Raw genomic sequence first — 23,359 nt, 5'->3', positions numbered from 1 at the left:
CCAGACACAAGGGATAACCCCAGAAGATTAGCAGGTGAATTGCTGCCTCACCTGGAAGAACTGTTTGGTGCCCTGAATGGAGTTGAGGGAGATGAATGGGCAGGTGTAGCATTTTGGCTGCTTGCAGTGCAATGAGTGGCCACTGAGAAAGCTCACATTTTGTGGTGAATGGAGCGAAGGTGCATGATGAAGCTGTCCTCCAATATATCAAGTTGATTATATCCCTGGTGCTCCTGATGCAGCCTCCTCTTCATCAGGGAGACATTTGATTAAAACTGAAGTGGAGGAAGTTGCTTATATACAACTGTGAATAACACTAGACTTTATGGTAAATATAGAATGCTATCCTTCACGTGTACTCCTGAGCATCTGTCCACCATCTGTGTAATGTTATATGACATATTCAGTCCATGTTATAGCTACCAGACATGGCAATGACTACACAGCCACAAGGATATATGCAACTTTGTCAAATATGGTTTTAAAGATTTAATCATTTAATTGTAATAGTGCTTATTTTAATTAAATAAAACAGAAATACAAAAACATATTAGAGGATGCTTTATTGACGAGAAAGCAAAGACATTACATAAATGATAGAAAATATAACATTATTTGGAGAATCGTAACTATTTAAACTAAATGACATGCCAAATGTCTGGAAATGCAGCTTAGCACTGAATGCAATACCATGAAGCCCGCTTACTACAAATGAGATAAAATGCAATTAAATAAGTTCTTAATACCAGACCACAGCTTCATAAAATAAAAATAGCTAATTTAAAAAAATATAATTAAAAGTGTAAATAAGACTACACAAAATATCATAAACCTTCATTGTGAAGTTTGTTTTGGATTTTCTTTTAAAACCACGAAGACGGTAAGATTCTGATACCTGTTTCTACATATTAGATACTGGTGTACAAGGCCTTGGGAAGGGCTGCAAGATCATCTAGACCGCATTGGAAAGCAGGTCGAGGACCCCCACCCCCCACTTTATGACTATACTTCAGTGCACACAAATAAAAAATACCTGCCGCACCTTTTCAAGTCCTCACTGACAAAACTAAGGTTTCTGGCAAAGTTGAAAAGAGGGATGCATGTTTAAAAAATAAACAAGCTTGAATATGCACATAAGCTCACAAATTTAAAGGATGTTCCATTAATTTGACTCTGAAAGCGTGCAACTGTGTCACAGTACCTCTTGTTGATCGAAATAAATGCAATATTTAACACAGGCCACTCAGTGCAACATTCTTGTTCATTACATCTATGATCAAAGCCACCTGTGTGGTCAAGAATAAAATATTATAGAACCCATAGATTTTTAGATTCAGAATTTCAAATTATTCGATGTCTGTAATTGACAAGCAACATCATTTGAAACAGCTATAAACAAAAAAAAGATGCATTAACTAGCAATGAACTTGGCCACCTACAAGTTTACATGGTATATTATCTTACTGTAGCAGATTAAGCAATAAACTGGAATCCATTATTAAATATCACTTACAAAATGCAATGAGTTTTCGAGCTTCCGTTCACGGAAAGCCCTTTTTGTGTCTAACAGCCTTTCAAAGTTGGCTAAGTTTATTTCTAAATGTTACGTAAAACAAATAATATGCAATTTATTTGCATGAAGCTATTGCAACACAAATCAAGTTGAAGTGCACAAAATAACACAAGGACAGCAATCTCCATCCAAGAGTTTCAAACAGTTAAAGAAATAAAACTGTTATATCGCTGAATATTCCGCTTGAGGATTTCAGAGCATGGACCCAGCACCCGTTCAAAGCGTGGACGATCCAACTTGACACACTTCAGCGGGCCACGTGCAACTACCGTTGCCGCTCGTGGGCGATTCAGGAGAAGGGCAATTTCACCTAAATATCAAGAAGGTGGTTAGAATCAATATTATAAATTGTACAAGCTGTTTCTGTTTATGAAGACGAATATCTGGCACAAAGAACAGACAACTACTTGGTAGGGTCAGGAACTTGGAATCAAGAAAAACAAAGAAATTAGGCTGGACTACCTTTGTGACAAATATCACCAAACATTTCCTATCCGTATTCTGTGGCATTTCAATCAGGGATCAGGAATCAATTTTATTCACCATATACATCTACATCTACAGTGAATTCTGGTTAATTGGACCATCGGTTAATCAGGGCAGCCACTACTTGGGACAATTCTTAAAGAACAAAAGCTAATCAAGAAAATAGCTGGGATTTTCTTTGTTTATTTGGGACACTATGCTGCTTAATTGGGACAGGAGACTGTTGCTGAACAGTTTCTAACTGCAGCGAGTCACATGCACTTCTGTGGTAGTTAGAGTTTTTAAATAGTGTTAGTTGCATGCGTTTGTGTTCTGCATTGATTTTTGTCAGCAACAGTTGGCGAGAAATAAGCAGCAAGTCAATTCAGAACAGTTTTGCTCACTGCGGTTTCAAACATTCAGGCTTGGATATGCCAAAAGCGGCTGGGAGTGAAAATGAAACTATTTCACTACTTCAACAAGTGAGGATTATGAAGAATTTGAAAGTATTGATCTTCTTGAATGTTACAATGAAAATGAAGATTTGAAGGATGCAATCGTCAAAAGCATTGTATGACAGCAGCCTTTTATCATCACCATGTGTCAGCGCTGAATTTTGTTCATTTACAGTCAATGAAAAGAACACAGCAGCATACACTGGATGACTTTCCCCTATCGATAACTATTAGGAACTAATACATGGATTTTTATTTTTATTTTATTTTATTGAGATACAGCACAGAATAGGCCCTTCAGGCCCTTTGAGCCTTCTCACCCAGCACTCCCCTGATTTATTGTTAGCCTAATCACAGGACAATTTACAATAACCAACTAACCTACCAACTGGTATGTCTTTGGACTGTGAGAGGAAACCAGAGCACCCAGAGGAAACCTACACGGTCACAGAGAGAATGTAAGCTCCTTATAGACAGCAGCAAGAATTGAACCCAGGTCACTGGTACTGTAAAGTTTTGGGCTAACCACTGCACTACTGTGCCAGAATATATAGTACTCTAGTTGCTTTGGTAATATCCTAATTTGTTCTATATTTAAATACATAATTTGTTACTCAGTTAAACAGTAGTTTGTCTTTTTTCTACTTATTTTAACTATTTCCAGATACTTCAGCTAATTGGGGCAGCTGCTTAATTGGACCAAAATGTACTGGTCCTGATGTGTCCCAATTAACCAGAATTTGCTGTGGTGTGTTGGTCAGGTTGCGACATGCAACAAGAAACACTAAACAAATATAAAATGAATTATATAAAAATAAAGTTTGAGGTTAAAGGACGGATATGGAATAAATTGTGCATAACACACGAATTCCAGCATGTTCAGTGATCAATTAATCATGAATTATATCATTAAGTGCAAATATTGGTCCGATCTCTCTAGAGTCTGTCAATTCAGCTTAACAAAGAATTGACCTCCTGTAGGATAGATAACCAGAAAATCCCATTTAAAGCACCTGTTTAGCTTGGTCTATAGAGCTTTAATGTTCCTTTGCTTAATATCTTCATCTTAAAATTTACCCAAGAGATTGCAACTGGAACTGGAATCCAAAACAAGCTGAGAAAACTACCTGGCAGCGTTGAAAGGAATTTAAAAAGCTGTTCTATTTTATATTGAGCCTTGCAAATAAAATGGCCAGTCTTACTTCCTCTAATCTGTGCCAGATCAGTTAACCTTAATATAGCGTGTTATAACTCCCTCTGAAACCTGCTCGAAGGGGGGAAAGGAGGGAGTGCCATTAGGCAAGGTTGATTCTCCTGGTTACAATTTAGTGCCTCCTGGTGGAATCTGTGGTGTTGCAGACATCCACGGTCATCTAAAGCTTCTAGGGCAGACTATGGACATGGGTTTTCTCTTATCATTTGAATAAATCTGTTTTGCTGTAGACATTCTTTAAGAACAATTCCCTAGATTCACGTCAAAGTAAAAAAAAAAGTATTGGTTTGAAATTCAAAGTAAATATTTTATCAAAGTACATATACATCACCATATACAACTCTGAGATTCCATTTTCTTGTGGGCATACACAGTAAATTTAAGAAACACAATAGCATCAATGACAGGCCACAACCAACAGGATAGACAAACAACCAATGTGCAAATGACAAAAAAACTGTGCAAATACAAGAGAATACTAATAATAAATAAATAAGCAATAACTATCGAGAACATGCGATGAAGAGTCCTTGAAAGTGAGTCCATTGGTTGTGGGCACAATTCAGTGATGGGGCAAGAGGCTGATGATTGAGGGGTTTTAACTCTTCCTGAATCTGGAGGAGTGGTTCAAAGTATGTGTATGTCAGCATGTACTATCCTGAGATTAATTTTCTTGCGGGCATTCACAGCAGATTAAATAAATAGATTCAGTGAAAAACTACACACAAAGACTGACACACAACCAATGTGTAAAAGACAAACTATGCAAATATGAAAAAATAATAACAATAATAATAATAAATAATACTGAGAACATGAGCTGTAGAGTCCTTGAAAGTAAGTCCTGAACTTGGTGTGTAACCTAAGGCTCCTGTACATCGTTCCCAATGGCAGCAGCGAGAAGAGGGCACAGACTGGGTGGTGGTGGTTCCTGATGATTCAGGGATTTAGTGTCTGCATGGAGTTTACACACTCCTGTGGACTTCACTCAGATGCTCCCATTTCCTCCCAAATCTCAAAGACATGTCAGTGTAGGTTAACTAGCCCCTTGAAGTCAGAGAATGATGGGGATGGGGGAAATTAGGCACATGAAAATGGGGAAATAAGTGAGAATTAGGACTGACATGATTGCTCCAAGGGATGGTTTAGTCATAATGGGTCAAAGGAAATAGAAGTGTATTACAATGCGGAACAGGCCCAATGAGCCGCACCATCCAGCAACATACCTATTTAACAGTAGCCTAATCACTGGACAATTTACTATGACCAATTAACCTACTAACCGGTATGAAGTGGACTGTGGAAGGAAACTAGAGCGCCCAGAGGAAACCCACATGTTAATGGGAACAATGTACAAATTTTTTACAGAAGGCACCGGAATTGAACCCTGAACTCCAACACCCCAAACTATAATATGAGAACATTGATGAGCATGTACTATAGGAACCTGGGCAAACTGCTGCTTCTTCTGGCTAGAAAGTTATATGTTTAGAAGAGCAACCATTTTTGGTAGCAAGAATTTCAAATACATTAGACCCAATCCTATTTCACGTCATTCACAGTGTCTCAACAATAGGCATTGGAATGCTTAAGGTTAAGGAATGAATTCCAACAGCTATTTCAGGTGTCCAAATCAGTATCAGCATCCTCTGGGCTTGGGACTTTGATCTCTGAAATTGTTCAATTTTACATTCATAAGAGAGATGAAAAGTCCACTTTCTACCTCAAACCAGTAACCTTTAGCAATAGATACTTTATTGATCCCAAAAGAAATTACAGTGTCACATGAAACTGAACTGCATTACAACTGCACAGATATAATTATTAGAAGAAAAGTAGAAAGAATAAAGAATAAGCTACCACAAACAGTCTAACAGGAGGGGGTCATCACTTCCCCAGCTATAGGCTGACTCATTATTGAGCCTAATGGTAAGAATGACCTCATATAGCGCTCTTTGGAGCAGCACAGTTGTCTTGGTCTATTACTAAAGTGCTCCTCTGTTCAGCCAAGGTGGCATGCAGAGGGTGAGAAACATTGTCCAGAATTGCCAGGATTTTCCATAGGGTCCTTTGTTCTACCACAACCTCCAGTGTGTCCAGTTTGACTACAGAGCCAGCCTTTCTAATTATTAGAGCCAATACAGAAAGATTTGATTACAGAGATATGTTTGCACATACAAACCTGAAAATTAACTCGACGGTTACAAAATTTGACCACTTTATAGTTTTCCATGTTTTACAAGCATGTCAGAAATGTTTTTTTCTGAGTGCTTTGTACAACAGTGTCTGCTTTTCTACAGACCAATGTCTAAGAGCTCACAGATGTCAGTTAAGTAATTTAACACATTGCAATGCTAGTTTACAGTATGTAATTAAGTGACAGTGAATGCTGTAGATTTCTTTGAAGTGGATCACTGCTGAACTTCAGCCTGTTTGTCTATTTATGAATTTTCAAGTCCAATATCCTATAATATTGGACATTATATGGATTACTCCAAGGGGAACAAACAAAATCTAGTCTGAGTTAATAACAATGAGGACATTTAACAGTTTAGATTCTGGATTTTTTGTAAATTAAGCCAGAAAGTACATTTTATTTTTAAAAAAGAGATCTTTTTATTGTTGTTTCATAGCTATATAAAAAACTTTCAAGTGACGAATCCACAGCTGGTAAAACTCAATTCATTGTGTACTTATTATGTTAACCAGTTTGGGCCCAATTCGGCATTCTTTTTCAATTTTGACAAAGAATTGTTACTGCCCAGAGCCTTTGAAAGCATAAAATGTACTCTCAGTATTAATTTATAAGTTATTATTAAACAATTTAACATATTTAAGAACTCAAACAAGCCCTTAATTTTAATTATGCAAACAAACTTAAAAGTAAACACTCACCAAAATAGTCAGAAGGTCCTAGTCTTCCAACTTCCACGTATTCCTCATTATCAGATCGGCGCTGTAGGACTGAAGCAGTGCCCTAGAGAATAAAATTGATTAAACTGTAAATGAAATTTCAAAGCACATTTTTTAGCAGGAAGTAACAAGTTGGAGAATAAAACTTGATGCTGGGTCTTTAAATTCAAAAGTGGCTACCATCCACTCGTCTGAAATATTTACTCCAGCTTGTGGGTAAATACTATTTTCAACAGCAAACTATAATTAAAAAGTTCACGCCATCCATCCATTTATAAAATATTATGGTCTACACCTCAATTTTTATTCAAATATTATTATAAAATATCGACATGCAAGTCAACAGAACAAGTCTATCACAAAATATTTTATCATTTATTATTAAATAATCCTTTCAAATTTTGTAGGAGCTTTGTTATATTGAGGCACCGTATAAATGGTGATAATTGAATACTTGACATCCAACATTGTGTGTTTAATATTAATCATCTTTATAAAGTAGCAAAGAGAAAATCTTTTTATTATTACATTTACAAATCATATTTCAACCTTTTAAGAATACAAATTACCCTATTGTGGATTTTTGGCTGTCAGATTAATAGGCTGAAATATTTCCATTTATAGAGACAAGTAATATAACAGAAAGATCCAAACATACGTATATAACTTATTACAATGTTTTTGCATTTTTAAATTCAGTAAACTTTCAGTATCTTTTAAAGCTTGCCACTTTGTAGCACTGTACCTGGGCTTCTTTGAATTTTAGAAATTTTAAAGATCAACTTTGTCACATGTATATTGAAACATAGAGTGAAATGCATCATTTGTATCAACCAGGATTGTGCTGGGCAGCCCACAAGGATCACCACACTTCTGGCATTAACATGACGTGCCCGCAACTCACTAACCTTAACCACACATCTTTGGAATAGTGGAAGAAACCGGAGAACCTGGAGGAAACCCACGTGGTCACGGGAAGAACATAATAAACTCTTTAAGACAGCGACGCGAATAGAACGCTAATCTTACAGCTGGCTCTGTAGCAGCGTTGTGCTTACCACTATGCTACCATGCCACCCGATAACAACTTTGTCCAACACTGCTTCAGGCAATAATTTATCTAATGTATAGATTCCTTATTGATTAGGAACATGTACTATTATACCAGAGGATACTGATTATTAAATTATATTAAAAAAACAAGAAAATCTATTTGACTTGCACTCCTTAATATAATACACAAACATAACCTCAATAATTGCCACTTGTAGGTAAATAAAACAACTAACCACAATTTTAAGTTTATAACTAAAGTCACAGAACTCTTCAAATAAAATGTGAAGAATTTAACTTGCAGAAGCTATTAATGTGCACTATTTTTGCCATTATGAAGTTTTTACTAAAGATTAAATAATAATCTTTACTATGAAATTAACAGCAACATCATTCCTCTGCCTCTGTTCCATCTTGCTTTTCTGTCTGCATTGAGCTCACCAGGCAGGGACTTGCAAGGAGGTGTTGGCAACTCTTGCAGAACTGAAAATATTCCTCTAAGTGCATGCCATCACACTGGAGATTCCCATGCAAATGTGAAGATCTACAACTTGCTGGCTACCCTACCAGTGATTTTCTGACTATGCTTCATCTTGGACCCAGTGCAGTCAAGCAGCAGAATGTGAACTTACAGCAATCACCCCACCGAACCTGTACCAGTCAGAAATGGTCATTTCAATCAATGGGATCTGTGAGGGTTCAAGGTAACTTTCTGGTAATTGTTTTTAAAACTATATGTAGCGCTCTCAAATTTGAGTTAAAATAAGCTGTAACTAATTTTTCATTGGTTAATTTTTAGAATGCTCTGAATGGTAACAATATTCAGAAACATTAATATTTTTTTGACAGGGTAGTCAGTCTATTAAGCCAGCAAGCCTGGCTTAGGGCAACTGTTGAATCTTTTTTTTCTCATTTTCTTAGGTAGGGTTATCTGGAACTTACTTGGCTTTAAGTTATATAGACTACAAACGGCTTTGCCACACTGCTTCGGACTGGCCTCAGGAAACACAATTTTAAAAAATGGCACTTTGCATTTGGCCAATGGTGGCCAGGTACAACTCCCTGATAACAAAAGTTCTGTTACATAGTCTTTTGGCTCAACAAATGGTCCACAAGTAAAACATACATTCTTTCCTTTCTGATAGTGAATAAACAGCATATTTTCAATATTTTCCCAGTCTGAAGACCAGACTCAAATACTTCTCCCAAGCAGTAAGGTTGATCAGCACCTCCACTCACTAATCTACCCCACCACAACTATATCATTTTCTGTCAGAGTCACACTCCTGTGCCTATGGACATACAATTAGCATATGTATATGTAAGCTATTTTATGCATTTATATTTATTGTGTTTCTTATCATTGTGTTCTTTATCTTTTTGTGTTTTTTCTCATGCTACATTGTAACAATTATATTGTACAAAGTAACAATTATTATCGCAAACACGAGGAAATCTGCAGATGCTGGAATTTCAAGCAAAACTCGTGCTGCTGCGTTCACCAGCAACTTTTATGTGTGTTGCTAACAATTATTATGTTGTCCTTTACACTTGTGTACTCGAAATGGCATTAAACAATCTTGAAACTTAAATTTATTTTACATTACTAGCACTTCCACATTTTGGTACTACTTCAGTTAATATCATGCATCTTTGAAGAATGCTTGTTCTCTTCCTCGTTTCATTCAATCCTCTTACAGGGCTGACTCGTACGTCACTTCAGTGCTACAAAGGGTTCTCACATAGTAGTTTTCTTAAAGACAATGACACGTTTGTGTCTATCCTGCATCCTCAGATTTAATTTCAGATTAACAACATTTGCAGTCGTTTCTTTTTAACTGATTTCGTCAGTTCATTCTCTTCTTTCATCTGTGATTCAAAGTTGCTTTCCAATTCTATTAGGAAAATTATTCTGAGTAACAGCTGCTGACTGGAGGAGGAGGTGGCATTAACAGTTAATGTCTGCATTATTTAAACCCAAGGATAAAACTCCTCCTTGTTCAGTGAAACAGTGAGACAGATTATGTGTTGATTTGTACACAGTTTATGTTCTTACATGCCAGATCTGAAGTGGCCTTATGCTGCTTCCTAAAAGCCAAGAATCGGCCTTGACTTGATCTCAGTTCTTTTCCCTCCCTCCCCACAGAAAGTCACTCTGAAAGGTCAGAATGATTGTCTACAGGATACCATTTATCACTAAGTCACCTCCATCCGTACAGAATGCCCTTATTTGCCTTCACCTCTGGATAAGAGGCACTGACATTGCACTAAAGAACAATTTGGTGACTTGTGTGATGCATCTGATTATGAAATAAATTACTTTTTGTTAATTAATCTAATAAGACAAAGATGAATGGTTAACATAAATGAGCCAGTGAGAGAACGTGACAGAAACATTTGAAGCAACACACACAAAATGTTGGAGGAATTCAGCAGGTAAGACAGCATTGATGGAAGTAACGATGGAAAAGGGCCAAGATGTCACTTGCGGGGAGCAAGGACATGGCAGACCAATTGAATAATTACTTTGGTTCTGTCTTCACTAAGGAGGACATAAATAATCTTCCAGAAATAGTAGGGGACAGAGGGTCCAGTGAGATGGAGGAACTGAGCGAAATACATGTTAGTAGGGAAGTGGTGTTAGGTAAATTGAAGGGATTGAAGGCAGATTAATCCCCAGGGCCAGATGGTCTGCATCCCAGAGTGCTTAAGGAAGTAGCCCAAGAAATAGTGGATGCATTAGTGATAATTTTTCAAAACTCTTTAGATTCTGGACTAGTTCCTGAGGATTGGAGGGTGGCTAATGTAACCCCACTTTTTAAAAAAGGAGGGAGAGAGAAACTGGGGAATTATAGACCGGTTAGCCTAACATCGGTGGTGGGGAAACTGCTACAGTCAGTTATCAAAGATGTGATAACAGCACATTTGGAAAGTGGTGAAATCATCGGACAAAGTCAGCACGGATTTGTGAAAGGAAAATCATGTCTGACGAATCTCATAGAATTTTTTGAGGATGTAACTAGTAGAGTGGATGGGGAGAACCAGTGGATGTGGTATATTTGGATTTTCAAAAGGCTTTTGACAAGGTCCCACACAGGAGATTAATGTGCAAACTTAAAGCACACGGTATTGGGGGTAAGGAATTGATGTGGATAGAGAATTGGTTGGCAGACAGGAAACAAAGAGTGGGAATAAATGGGACCTTCTCAGAATGGCAGGCAGTGACTAGTGGGGTAACGCAAGGCTCAGTGCTGGGACCCCAGTTGTTTACAATATATATTAATGACTTGGATGAGGGAATTAAATGCAGCATCTCCAAGTTTGCGGATGACATGAAGCTGGGCGGCAGTGTTAGTTGTGAGGAGGATGCTAAGAGGATGCAGGGTGACTTGGATAGGTTAGGTGAGTGGGCAAATTCATGGCAGATGCAAGTTAATGTGGTTAAATATGAAGTTATCCACTTTGGTGGCAAAAACAGGAAAACAGATTATTATCTGAATGGTGGCCGATTAGGAAAAGGGGAGGTGCAACGAGACCTGGGTGTCATTATACACCAGTCATTGAAAGTGGGCATGCAGGTACAGCAAGCGGTGAAAAAGGCGAATGCTATGCTGGCATTTATAGCGAGAGGATTCGAGTACAGAAGCAGGGAGGTACTACTGCAGTTGTACAAGGCCTTGGTGAGACCACATCTGGAGTATTGTGTGCAGTTTTGGTCCCCTAATCTGAGGAAAGACATCCTTGCCATAGAGGGAGTACAAAGAAGGTTCACCAGATTGATTCCTGGGATGGCAGGACTTTCATATGATGAAAGACTGGATGAACTAGGCTTATACTCGTTGGAATTTAGAAGATTGAGGGGGGATCTGATTGAAACGTATAAGATCCTAAAGGGATTGGACACGCTAGATGCAGGAAGATTGTTCCCAATGTTGGGGAAGTCCAGAATGAGGGGTCACAGTTTGAGGATAAAGGGGAAGCCTTTTAGGACCGAGATTAGGAAAAACTTCTTCACACAGAGAGTGGTGAATCTGTGGAATTCTCTGCCACAGGAAACAGCTGAGGCCAGTTCATTGGCTATATTTAAGAGGGAGTTAGATATGGCCCTTGTGGCTAAAGGGATCAGGGGTATGGAGGGAAGGCTGGTACAGGGTTCTGAGTTGGATGATCAGCCATGATCATACTGAATGGCGGTGCAGGCTCAAAGGGCTGAATAGCCTATTCCCGCACCTATTTTCTATGTTTCTATGTACATTCAGAGTCAACAATTCGGGCTGAGACCCTTCATCAGGACATGAAAAGAAGGGAGAAAAGCCAAAATAAGAACGTGGAGGGAGGGGGAAGATTGATGCAAGAATGTGGCAAGCAGCCAATTGATCACGTGGTGAATCGGTTGGGCTTCCTACACGCAGGAGGCACCACTCTTCTGCCGCGAGTTTTTGAGTGCACATGTTTTCGTCTTGGTCAGCCCGGGTTTCTAGCTTTCGCACTGTAAGTTTCCCAGTGTGTACAGTGGCTAACACAATTCCGCACTGTAAGTTTCCCAGTGTGTACAGTGGCTAACACAATTCCGCACTGTAAGTTTCCCAGTGTGTACAGTGGCTAACACAATTCCGCGCTGCAAGTTTCCCAGTGTGTACAGTGGCTAACGCAATTCAGCACGGCAAGTTTCCCAGTGTGTACAGTGGCTAACACAATTCAGTAAAACCCTGAATACCCACAAGAAAATGAATCTCAGGGTCGTTATATATTGCGATACATGTACTTTGATAATAAATTTATTTTGAACTTTGAACATCCTTTAAAAGTACCACTGATAAGTTGACCAGGAAAAGCCCTGGAACTCTTAGAGGAAAGATTTTGCTGTCTCATTAGAACATTGGGACCTGCTGGCAGTGCAGTGCAATCATCTCCCTGCTTTTATTTCTCACCTCCAACTCAGTGTACCCAAGGAGATGCTGCATTACTCACCATCCTTGTGCCTGGAGTTACTCCCACCTTGGAAGCTTGAAGCATTACAACAGGCAAGCCTGAAAATGGGTCACATATTAATGGAAGTGTAAAGGACTGTCAGCAGGTCAAGCAGCAGTCATGGAAAGAAATAAAGAGTTGCTATTTCGGCAGAGACCATTTATCAGGACCCTACTTCTGTCTCGATGAAGGCTCTTGGCCTAAAACATCTGTTTTGCAACTTCAAAACATAAAAATTAATTGAAAGAAAAACACGGAGCTGGGGATATCATGTGTACTTTGATCTTTACTTTAGTAAGGAGCGTGCTTATGACATGGTGGTGTAATGATGTATGCCATTCATGTACTTTTACATATAGCACATAATAAATTATGCAAAGAATGCTTAATCAAACATATATACAATACTACTGAAATACTAAATACACAACATCAACTCTTCAGATAGATGCAGGCTTATCTGCTGAGTTCCTTCATCATTAAGAGGCCCTTCCAAGATTCAGATCTAGCTGATTCTACATATTTCTATTCAGTGCCATTAAAGAAAAGAACTTTCTCATTGTCTATGTTTTCAAAGAACACAGAGGATGAGTAAAATCTCATCCCCGAAACAAAACAAAAATCTATAATGAATAAATAAGTGGGGCCCAGTCCAGACAAGAAAGTGCCTAAGTATCACTGTCAGAAGACCCAACCACTTATTACATGGCTCAAGTAAAAATAGGGAATATTACGCAATCAATAGTTATTTAGGATCTCAGAAGATATTTCCTAATATAATCATTGTCATCTAATTACTGTATCATCCTCCTTCCACGCTGTGAAATTGTGACCATAATTTGTATTTGTGTGGAAAACAGTTCTATGATTGTCCAAATGTTGTGCTGCACTTCCACACCCATTCCTCTGCTGAGTACCGAGCCCTTTCCAATACACTCTTACAACAAGCACAGACCGGTGTATCTTGCCTTGGGCAGATACTTTCTTCACATTTATTTTCTGACAGCCAGTTTCAAAACCAGTGACTGGTTCAAAGGATTATAGGGTCAAATAAACGAATACTACTAAGAAAAAGTTAGAATTTACCCAGTTTGCTTTAGAATATTTCAGTCAGGTGCCAGATTATATTAATTGCTTTTCAAAACTATTGTCTTGGCTTTAAAGTTATTTAGAAGTTAACCAAATAAATTTCAACCAGAAGCTATGAACTGAAACCCCAATAGTGCTTACACCCAACTCTCATATACTGTCCTTTGCAAGTGGTGGGTTTTCAGACTGGCTGTGTGGCCTAGCAGTTCACTATCTCCAGGAATGACTTGGAAGACATGCCCTCGTGGAGCCTCATGGATGACTTGGTTTCTCTTTTTCCAATCTTTTTATTAATTTTCAAATTTATAAACATAACAATTATTGGTAATTAGCATATACGAATATAAACTACAGATAACACAAGTATACTAAGCCCCCAAACATGATAGAAAGAAAAATGAAAAAATGTCAAGGAAAAAGAACCCAAATTAGAAAAAAAACCAAAAACTAAATTAAACTAAACTAAACAAAGCTGGGCTATTATATTACATCGGATACAATCATTAATGTCATTAACTCTGCTCCTCTGTCCATATATTTAAGGTTAATAAAAAGGACTCGGAAAAGGTCGTTACATCATATGAAAAATGTTGAATAAATGACCTCCAAGTCTCTTCAAATTTAACCGAAGGATCAAAAGTGACACTTCAGATTTTTTCTAAATTTAAACAAGATATAGTTTGGGAAAACCACTGAAATGCAGTAGGAGGATTAATCTCTTTCCAATTCAATAAAATGGATCTTCTAGCCATTAATGTAACAAATGCAATCATCCGACGAGCTGAAGAGGATAAATAACTATGTTCCATCACAGGTAAACGGACAACCTGGTTTCTCGTCGATTTCGGTGACACAGGTGTTGTGGGAGACTGAAACATTGTGACAGCAGGCGGTGTGTTTGATAATCACCGGCTGCTGTCAGAAGAAGGCCCCTGTACTCAATCTCTTTCTCTCTTTTGATGGAGAGTGACAGCCTGTCAGTCCTCAAGTTGGGGAACTTGGAGAAGCAACATGGAAGATTTAACACTGGAACACTGAGTTGCTGGTTTCCGCTCTTGTTGTTACAGGAGTGATATCTCTCTCTCTCTCTCTCACACACACACACACACTGGAGAGAGCGCACCTGTCTGAGGTACCGCAGTACTGAGTCATGGACTGTAGTTTTGATGGACTCTGGATCAGTATCTCTCTGGGTGCTCTTGCTGTTTCTTGCATGGTGGGAGTTGGGGATGGGGTCATCTGGCATGAGTGGGGGAGGAGGGGGGTGATGCTTTTTCTGCTGCTTGTGTGAAGGGTGGGTGGAGGGGGGTTTCAATGTTTCTATCATTCATTCTATGGGGTTTCTTGTTTTGTGGATGTCTGAAGAGTACGAATTTCAGGTTGTATACTGTATACATTCTCTGATATTAAATGAAGCTTTGAAAACAACTTAAACCAAAAAAAAAGTTGCATTTAATTTATCCTTTTGAACTGCAGACAAGTTTAATTGCCTGAATAGCAGAGATTACCAGTGTGTACACATATTTATTTCTACAAACCACAATTTGCTGGCCAGCCACATTTTAGCATCCCAAACTGCAAACCAAATAATTTAAAATATTTCAGTATGAACGAGAAATATGGATCAAACATCTGAGAGGTGAGGCAGAGCAGTAAAAGACTGGCAGTTAATATTTAACAAGTGTGGAAAAAGAGATTAAAGAACATAGGAAAATAAAGTGTAAATGGGGAAAGATAGACAGAAAGGCAGACAGAACAAGCAGAATTAGTGTTTCATTTTCTAAAATTAAAACTGTATTTTAAGTGCACTTTTAATGGTGTTGAGAACAATAAAGCAATTATGCAAAGGTATAATCAGAGAAAGTTCCAATCAACATGTTACTGAGGCAACTGCACTTTAGTCAGCTCTTGGAGTAAGCATCTGTAAGTTAGTAATGATGTATATTGTTGATTTTCCATATTATAACTTCCTATAATAGCCGACTATACCAGCCGCCTCCTGCTCTCAGTACTTGTGCTGCTGTTCACACCTACTCATTTCACCCCTTTCTGCTACTGCAATCATTGGCACTGGTCCAACCACACCCCTCCTCCCAACTTTGTGATCCAGGTAGCTGGCTACACACTCTGCTGCTAGTGGCAAAATACAGTCTTAGAAACTATGTCTTTTCAGTTTGTTCTGGCTGTATAACTACACTTTTATCACACATTAGAATCCATCCAATAACCTCTAAGTGGCTTTGATTGAGCATATAGGAGTGGTCTACAAGCGGACGGATATGCAGTGCCCTTATCATTATTTTATCAGTTATCTGTAGCTATGCATTTTAGTAGATTCGTTGATGTAGGGTTTAGCTTTTTGAAAAGTACCGCACGTAGTCCAAGGGTTTAACAAGAGTTCATGCTTTGTACTAGGAACAGCAGGTAAGGAATGTAAAGTGCTTAAAAAAAACTTTAGAAAGCGTGGCATGGTAGCGTAGCAGTTAGCATAATGCTTTATAGCACCAGCGACTGGAAGATTGGGATTCAATTCCCACTACTGTCTAAAGAGTCTGTACGCTCTCCGAGTGACTGTGTGCATTTCCTCTGGGTGCTCTGACTTTCTCTTACATTCCAAGAATGATGTACCAGTTACAGCTCGTTGTGGGCAATGGTGGTACCAGAAGCATCGCGACACTTATGGGCTGACTCAGCACATCCTTGGACTATGTTGGCCTTTGATGCAAATGACACCTTTCACTGTTATGTTCCAATGTACATACTTTATACTTTATTATCGCCAAACCATAGATACTAGAGCGTACAATCCTTGGTATTCACATTTCCAAGGATCTCACCTGGTCCCTGAACTCCTCCATCCTGATCAAAAAGGCGCAACAGTGCCTTTATATCCTGCGGAGCTTGAAGAAAGCTTACCTCTGTCCCGGGATACTGACAGACTTTTACTGCTGTACCATTGAGAGCATACTCACCAACTGCATGTCAGTGTGGTACGGCAATTGTCCCGTATCGGACCGCAAAGCACTCCAGCGTGTGGTGAAAACTGCCCAGCGGATTATCAGCACCCAATTGCCCACCATTGAGAACATCTACCATAAACGCTGCCTGGGCAGGGCGAAAAGCATTATCAAGGATGCATCTCACCCTAACCATGGACTTTTTACTCTCCTGCCATCCGGTAGGCGCTACAGGAGCCTCTGCTCCCACACCAGCGGGCACAGGAAGAGCTTCTTCCCTGAGGTTGTGACACTGCTGAACCTCTCATCACAGCGCTAAGCAGTATTGCACCCATATTGTACTGTCTCAGTACTTTTATATTTGTGTGCTGTAGCACTTACTTTTTATTCGCAGTTATTTTGTAAATAACACTATTCTTTGCATTTCTGGTCAGATGCAAAATGCATTTCATTGGCTTTGTATCTGTACTCGCACAATGACAATAAAGTTGAACCTAATCTAATCTACTACTACTACGTTGACTCAGGCCTAGGGGGCTGGCGTCGGGCACGATGACGGACTCTCCACTTCTCCCTCTCCCTCATCAGTGTGTTCAGTTCATCTACATTAGCCGCGCCGCTGTCTTCTAGGAGCGTGTTGACCATAGTCTTGGGAGGGCGCCCAGGGTTCATCCTCCCGTGCTTGGGCTCCCATATGATGACTAGGTTGGCAGGTAGCTCAGGGTGGCGCAGGGTAATCTAATCTAATCAATCATCACAGCAATATTTGATTCTGCGCTTCGTGCTCCCTGGAGTACAAATCAATAGTAAATATTAAAAATTTAAATTATAAATCATAAATAGTACATGTAACAAATAAAGCTTTTTTTTTAATCCTATTACTCTTTAATAAATGGAAACATTTGTATTCACCATTACCAATGAGTCAATAAATTGTGGAGCAAGTTTACACAATCAACAAATTGAAACAAATTAGAAAATGCCAAACAATTATTTTAAAAATGCATCAAACATTGAAAAGATAAAGTTAGATCAAACATAGAGAGGTCAACACTGAGAACTCTAAAGATAACAAACCATGAACTAGTGAATGAATCATCTAATCTACTAAAGGCCACACATTGTTAGCCAAAATGTTACAATGACTTCCAAACAAAGATTCATTCATTTGGAAAATTATTAGTAATTTATGTTGAATAAAATAACAACATCAAACAGAGGAAAAGATTCATACTTCAATTGCTTTTTGTGTACAAAAGGCTAAATCCTGAAGGTTACGTCATAAGCACGGACTAATTGATAGTTTAAATCAGTTGTGTGATTAAACTTCTAGGAATTTGTCCAACTGGAGTTGACAATCTTACTCTGAAGGCTGCCTGACATGCAGGAAACCTTGTGTACATTCTTGAAATGGGCCAATATCAGCTTAAGAACCTCTTTCCAAAACGATTCAGATACCAGGCAGAGCAGAAGCTGGGTACATTCTGCTAAAACTTCTTAATTCCTTCAGCGGGTTAACCAGTGGTTCTTAAAAGTATCACAAGAGGCAACTAAGGAGGTAATGTGGTCTGGCAGAACATTACTGTGGACCTTCAATCATACCACTACTCCCACAGAGGTTCCAAATAAACTAACAAGCTGTTATTAGGAAGCTAATTCCCAACACTTGCTTTTCTTGCCACAATGCAGCACCTTATCTCCAGAGAAAATAGGAAACTGTTCAATCTGTATCACTTCCACTACAGAACCAAGGTAACGCCAATCTTAGTCGAGCTGCTGGACCAAGACGTCACTTGCTTATGTGTACATTCAGAGGCCAAGTGTGAGGGAATGAACCATTATTGTAAAGATTCATTGTAACATCTCCAATAGGACGCAGAGGAGATTCACCAGGATGCTGTCTGGATTAGAGAGCAAGTCTTATGAGGAAAGGTTGAGTGACCCAGGGTTTTTCCTCTTTGCAGCGAAGGAACTTGATAGAAGTGTATAAGATAACAAGAGGCACTGACAAAGCAGAGAGACAGCATGTTTTCTCAGGGCAGAAATGGCTAATATGAGAGGGGATAATTTTAAGGTTACTGGAGGAAAGTCTAGGGAGATGCAGAATTCTATTTTTATACAGAGAGTGGTGGGTATGTGGAATACGTTGCAGATGTGGAGACATTAGGGACATTTAAGAGACTCTTAGATAGGAACATAGATGAAAGGAAACTGGAGGGTCATGCGGGAAGGAAGTGTTAGATTGATCAGGGAGCAGGTTACACAGTCAGCATAACAACAAGGGCTTGTGCTGTTCTGGCCCATAGTCATTTCAATTGTACCATTTCAGCACGGTACTTTCAACCTGAAGAGGGTTCTTCAGGAGCATGTGAAACCCAGTGTAAATGGTGAAAGGAGCACATCACCTGCATTCCTACCCAATCGCTTGTCCCATCAGGGAGGACCCGCAGCAGAGCCCACAGATCCTGTTCTAGGATCACCACCCACCTCACAAAACAAAGAACTTAAGTGGCAATAAATTATTCTCAGCTCCATGGGATGGCCTAAGTAAACAATAGTATAATAACATTCATTCAGATGAAAATTACAGTAAATTGTAAGGCATTTTCTGTGATTACATAAATTGTTGTCATCATGGAAAAATAAAAAGGAAAGCTTTTTAGTCATAAGCATGAGAAATTCTGCAGATGCTGGAAATCCAAAGCAATACACACAAAATACTGGAAGAACTCAGCAATATCAGGCAACAACTATGGAGATGCACAGAAAGTCGACGTTTCGGGCCAAGACCCATCATCACAGCTGAAAAGGAGGGGGGAAGATGCCAAAATAAAAAGGTGGGGGAGAGGGGAAGAAGGGAAGCTAGATGGTGATAGGTGAAGCCAGGTGGGTAGGGAAGATAAGTGGCTGGAGAGGAAGGAATCTGATAGGAGAGCAGAGTGGACCATAGGAGAAAGGGAAGGAGGAGGGAACCCAGAGGGAACTGATAGGAGGATGAGAAGAGGTAGAGGTCAGAGTGGGGAATAGAAGAAAAGGGTTAGGGGAGAGGATTTTTTTTACTGTCGGGAGAAATTAATATAGTTAATTCTCTACGTAGACTCAAGTTAAGCCAACTGTAAACTATGGAAGGTAAATACATTAAACTTTGTTTCAGCAGATAAAGGAAGACAGATTTTTGCCTGATCTAGTTTGATTAATACAAATTAAGCGTCAAAGTGACAAAAGGTTAAAAAGGAATTCAGTTAATTTCAATTACTTAACTGTTGCTCATTATCCATATAGTAGACATAACTTCCTGAGAGATTAAGATGCTTTTTAAAATATTTTGCAAGGTATAAAGTGAAAGAGTTCTTGGCAAAATGGTAGCATCAGAATCAGACTTATTATCTCTGACACAAATTGGGAAATTTGTTGTCTTGCAGCAGTACAGAGCAATATATTTAAAAAATTACAAAGTTACAATAAGGAATATATATAAAAATAAAAATAAGTGCACAAGAGAGAGCAAAATAGTGGGGTAGTGTTTGTGGACCGATCATAAATGAGGGGGGGAAGAAGCTGTTCCTAAAAGGTGCATATGTTTACAAACATAAAAAAATTAAGTTTAAGTCAACATTATATGATTTTTTTCCTGTGTTTAGAATCAGGAGCCACTTGTACAAAGCATATCAGAATAAGTGGTTTGTGAGATAAAATGTGAAATAATTTTAATGCAGAAAATCAGCTAGACAGAACTAATAAAAGTCATTACCTTGGTGAATACATCCTTTATTCAGGTAGCATTAGCAAAAAAATTAATGATCAATTGAGGCACATTCTTATAGGGATTTAGGTAATGGCATCATTAGTCTATCCCTATCTGGTCAAATTTTATTTGCTATTGATCCCAGAGGGGTACAGAAGGAATGTGCCAAGGGGGCCTCATTTGAAACAACATCATTACATTCTCAGAGTGCTGGTATATTTCGCTGCACAGTAATGTGCAGCCAGTATAATCAAAGACATCACTGGCCCCAAACATTCTCCCTTCCCTCTTCCAGTAGGCAGAAAAGGTACAAAAGACTGAAAGCACGTACCAAAACCCAAGGACAGCTTCTACCCTGTTGTTATAAGACTATTGAAAGGCTTCCTAGGAGAGTAAGATGGACTCTTGGCCTCAAATTCTACCCATGATCTTGCACCTTATTGTCTACCTGCATTGGAATTTTTCTGTAGCAGTTACACTTCATTCTGCATTCTATTATTGATTTACCTTCTTTTACCTCAATGCACTGTGTAATGAATTGTATGCAAGACAAGCTTTTCACTGTATGCACATGTGACAATAATGAAGTAATTCCAACTCCAACAGAGGTAATCAATGAATAAACACAAGACAATCTGCAGATGCTGGAAATCTAAAGCAACCCACACAAAATGCTGGAGGAACTCAGCAGGTCGGGCCGCATCTATGGAAATGAATAAACAGTCGATGTTGCAGGCCAAGACTCTTCTTAAGTCCTGAAGAAGGGTTTCGGCATGAAACATCGACTATTTATTCATTTCCGTAGATGCTGTCTGGCCTGCTGAGTTCCTCCAGCATTTTGTGTGTGTTATCTAGTAAATGAAAAATGCAGCTAATAACACATTTGATAAAACTTTCAATGGCTTGCTTGATACACATGGCACTTGATGATATGGTTTTTAACTCTGATCACGACCATGTACCAGGAGCCAGCAATGTTATACTTAGATAAACTGTGAAAGCAAACTATTCATTGCTAATAAATTGCAGGGAGATTGGGATACCTTATTTACAGCAAATGCTATTGCACAGTAAGGTCAAAACCAATTTATTCAGAAGGCACAATCTATGCAAACTACAGCAGTTTTTCCTTTAAAAGAAATTTCTCCAGAAAAATTCAGTGTGTGAGATCCAGTTACATCCAAATTATGAATCAGAATCAGGTTTATTATCACCGGCACGTTACGTGAAATTTGTTAACTTAGCAGCAGTAGTTCACTGGAATACATAATCTAGCAGAGACAATAAATAAAATAAACATAATAATAAATAAACAAGTAAATCAATTACATATATTGAATAGATTTTTTAAAATGTGCAAAAACAGAAATACTGTATATTATAAAAGGTGAGGTAGTGTCCAAAGCTTCAATGTCCATTTAGGAGTTGGACGACAGAAGGGAAGAAGCTGTTCCTGAATCGCTGAGTGTGTGCCTTCAGGCTTCTGTATCTCCTACCTGATGGTAACAGTGAGAAAAGGGTACCCTGGGTACTGGAGGTCCCTAATAATGGACGCTGACTTTCTGAGACACCGCTCTCTGAAGATGTCTTGGGCTAGTGCCCAAGATGGAGCTGACTACATTTACAACCTTCTGCAGCTTCTTTCTGTGCAGTAGCCCCTCCATACCAAACAGTGATGCAACCTGTCAGAATGCTCTCCACAGTACAACTATAGAAGTTTTTGAATGTATTTGTTGACATGCCAAATTTCTTCAAACTCCTAATGAAGTGTAGCCGCTGTCTTGCCTTCTTTATGACTACATTGATATGTTGGGACCAGGTTAGATGCTCAGAGATCTTGACACCAAGGAACTTGAAGCTGCTAACTCTCTCCACTTCTGATCCCTCTATGAGGATCGGTATGTGTTCCTTCGTCTTACCCTTCCTGAAGTCCAGAATCAGCTCTTTTGTCTTACTGACGTTGAGTGCCAGGTTGTTGCTGTGGCACCATTCCACTAGTTGGCATATCTCACTCCTGTAGGCCCTCTCGTCATCACCTGAGATTCTACAACAATGGTTGTATCATCAGCAAATTTGTAGATGGTATTTGGGCTATGCCTAGCCACACAGTCATGTGTATACAGAGAGTAGAGTCCTTTTCAGACACTTATTTTAACTGGCTGGAGCGCTTACAATCAAATACAGTGCAAACTTCCCGACTTTTATTGTCAGATAAGGTGCCTAAACTATTGACCTATGGCCAAGATATAAAATCTTGCTGCCTTATGCGCAATTTGTTTTTTTGCACGTGGGGGTGGTTGGTGCTCTTGTTGCCGTATGCACGGTTTGCTTTTTGTGCATGGGGCGTGGAGTTGATGTTCCTGTTGCATTTGCACAATTTGATTTTTTGTGCGTGGGGCGTGGAGTTGATATTCTTTGTTACTGTTTGCACAATTTGTTTTTTGCTGTGGGATGAGGGGTTGATGCTCTTGTTGCATGATTTGTTCTTTTTGTGCATGGAGAGGTTTGATATTTGTTTCCTTTTGTGCATGGGGGGCGGGGGTTCAATGTTTTTCTTTGAACGGTTTCCATGGTTTTCTTTGTTTTGTGGCTGTCTAGAGAAGTCAATCTCAGAGTTGTACACTGCATGCATACTTTGATAATAGATGTACTTGAACCTTACCCACTGTAATAATCATCTTCAGGCAAGAACATAAAAAGTTAGTCCCAGTATCATGTTCAATGATAGATATATAAAAAATAGACGATGATACAAGACCAAAATAATCCTGATTTAGATTAAGGCAAACGGAATCCATGATGATTTGGTAGATTGGATTCACTATTAGTTTGACCATACAAGACTGTTGGTAATCATAGAGGAGTATTCTGACTGGAGGTCTGTGACCACTGATGCAAGAGGATGTACAGTAAATGGCAGAAACT

General features: G+C 38.9%; 1 protein-coding gene across 1 annotated transcript in view; it reads right to left on the bottom strand.

Moving 5' to 3' along the window:
• Positions 1 to 548: 548 nt before the first annotated feature.
• The window catches only part of prkar1b (protein kinase, cAMP-dependent, regulatory, type I, beta), a 158,436-nt gene continuing 135,625 nt past the window's right edge, over positions 549 to 23,359 (bottom strand). Inside the window, exons 9-10 of the mRNA XM_063059355.1 lie at positions 6,602 to 6,683; positions 549 to 1,883 (exon numbers count right to left, since the gene is read on the bottom strand). Coding sequence (XP_062915425.1) covers positions 1,711 to 1,883; positions 6,602 to 6,683 — 255 coding nt within the window. The 3' untranslated portion in view covers positions 549 to 1,710. The remainder of the gene's footprint in view (positions 1,884 to 6,601; positions 6,684 to 23,359) is intronic.

Source organism: Mobula hypostoma, chromosome 9, assembly GCF_963921235.1.
Source record: "Mobula hypostoma chromosome 9, sMobHyp1.1, whole genome shotgun sequence".
Taxonomy (NCBI): domain Eukaryota; kingdom Metazoa; phylum Chordata; class Chondrichthyes; order Myliobatiformes; family Myliobatidae; genus Mobula; species Mobula hypostoma.
This window is presented reverse-complemented; position numbering and strand designations above follow the sequence as displayed.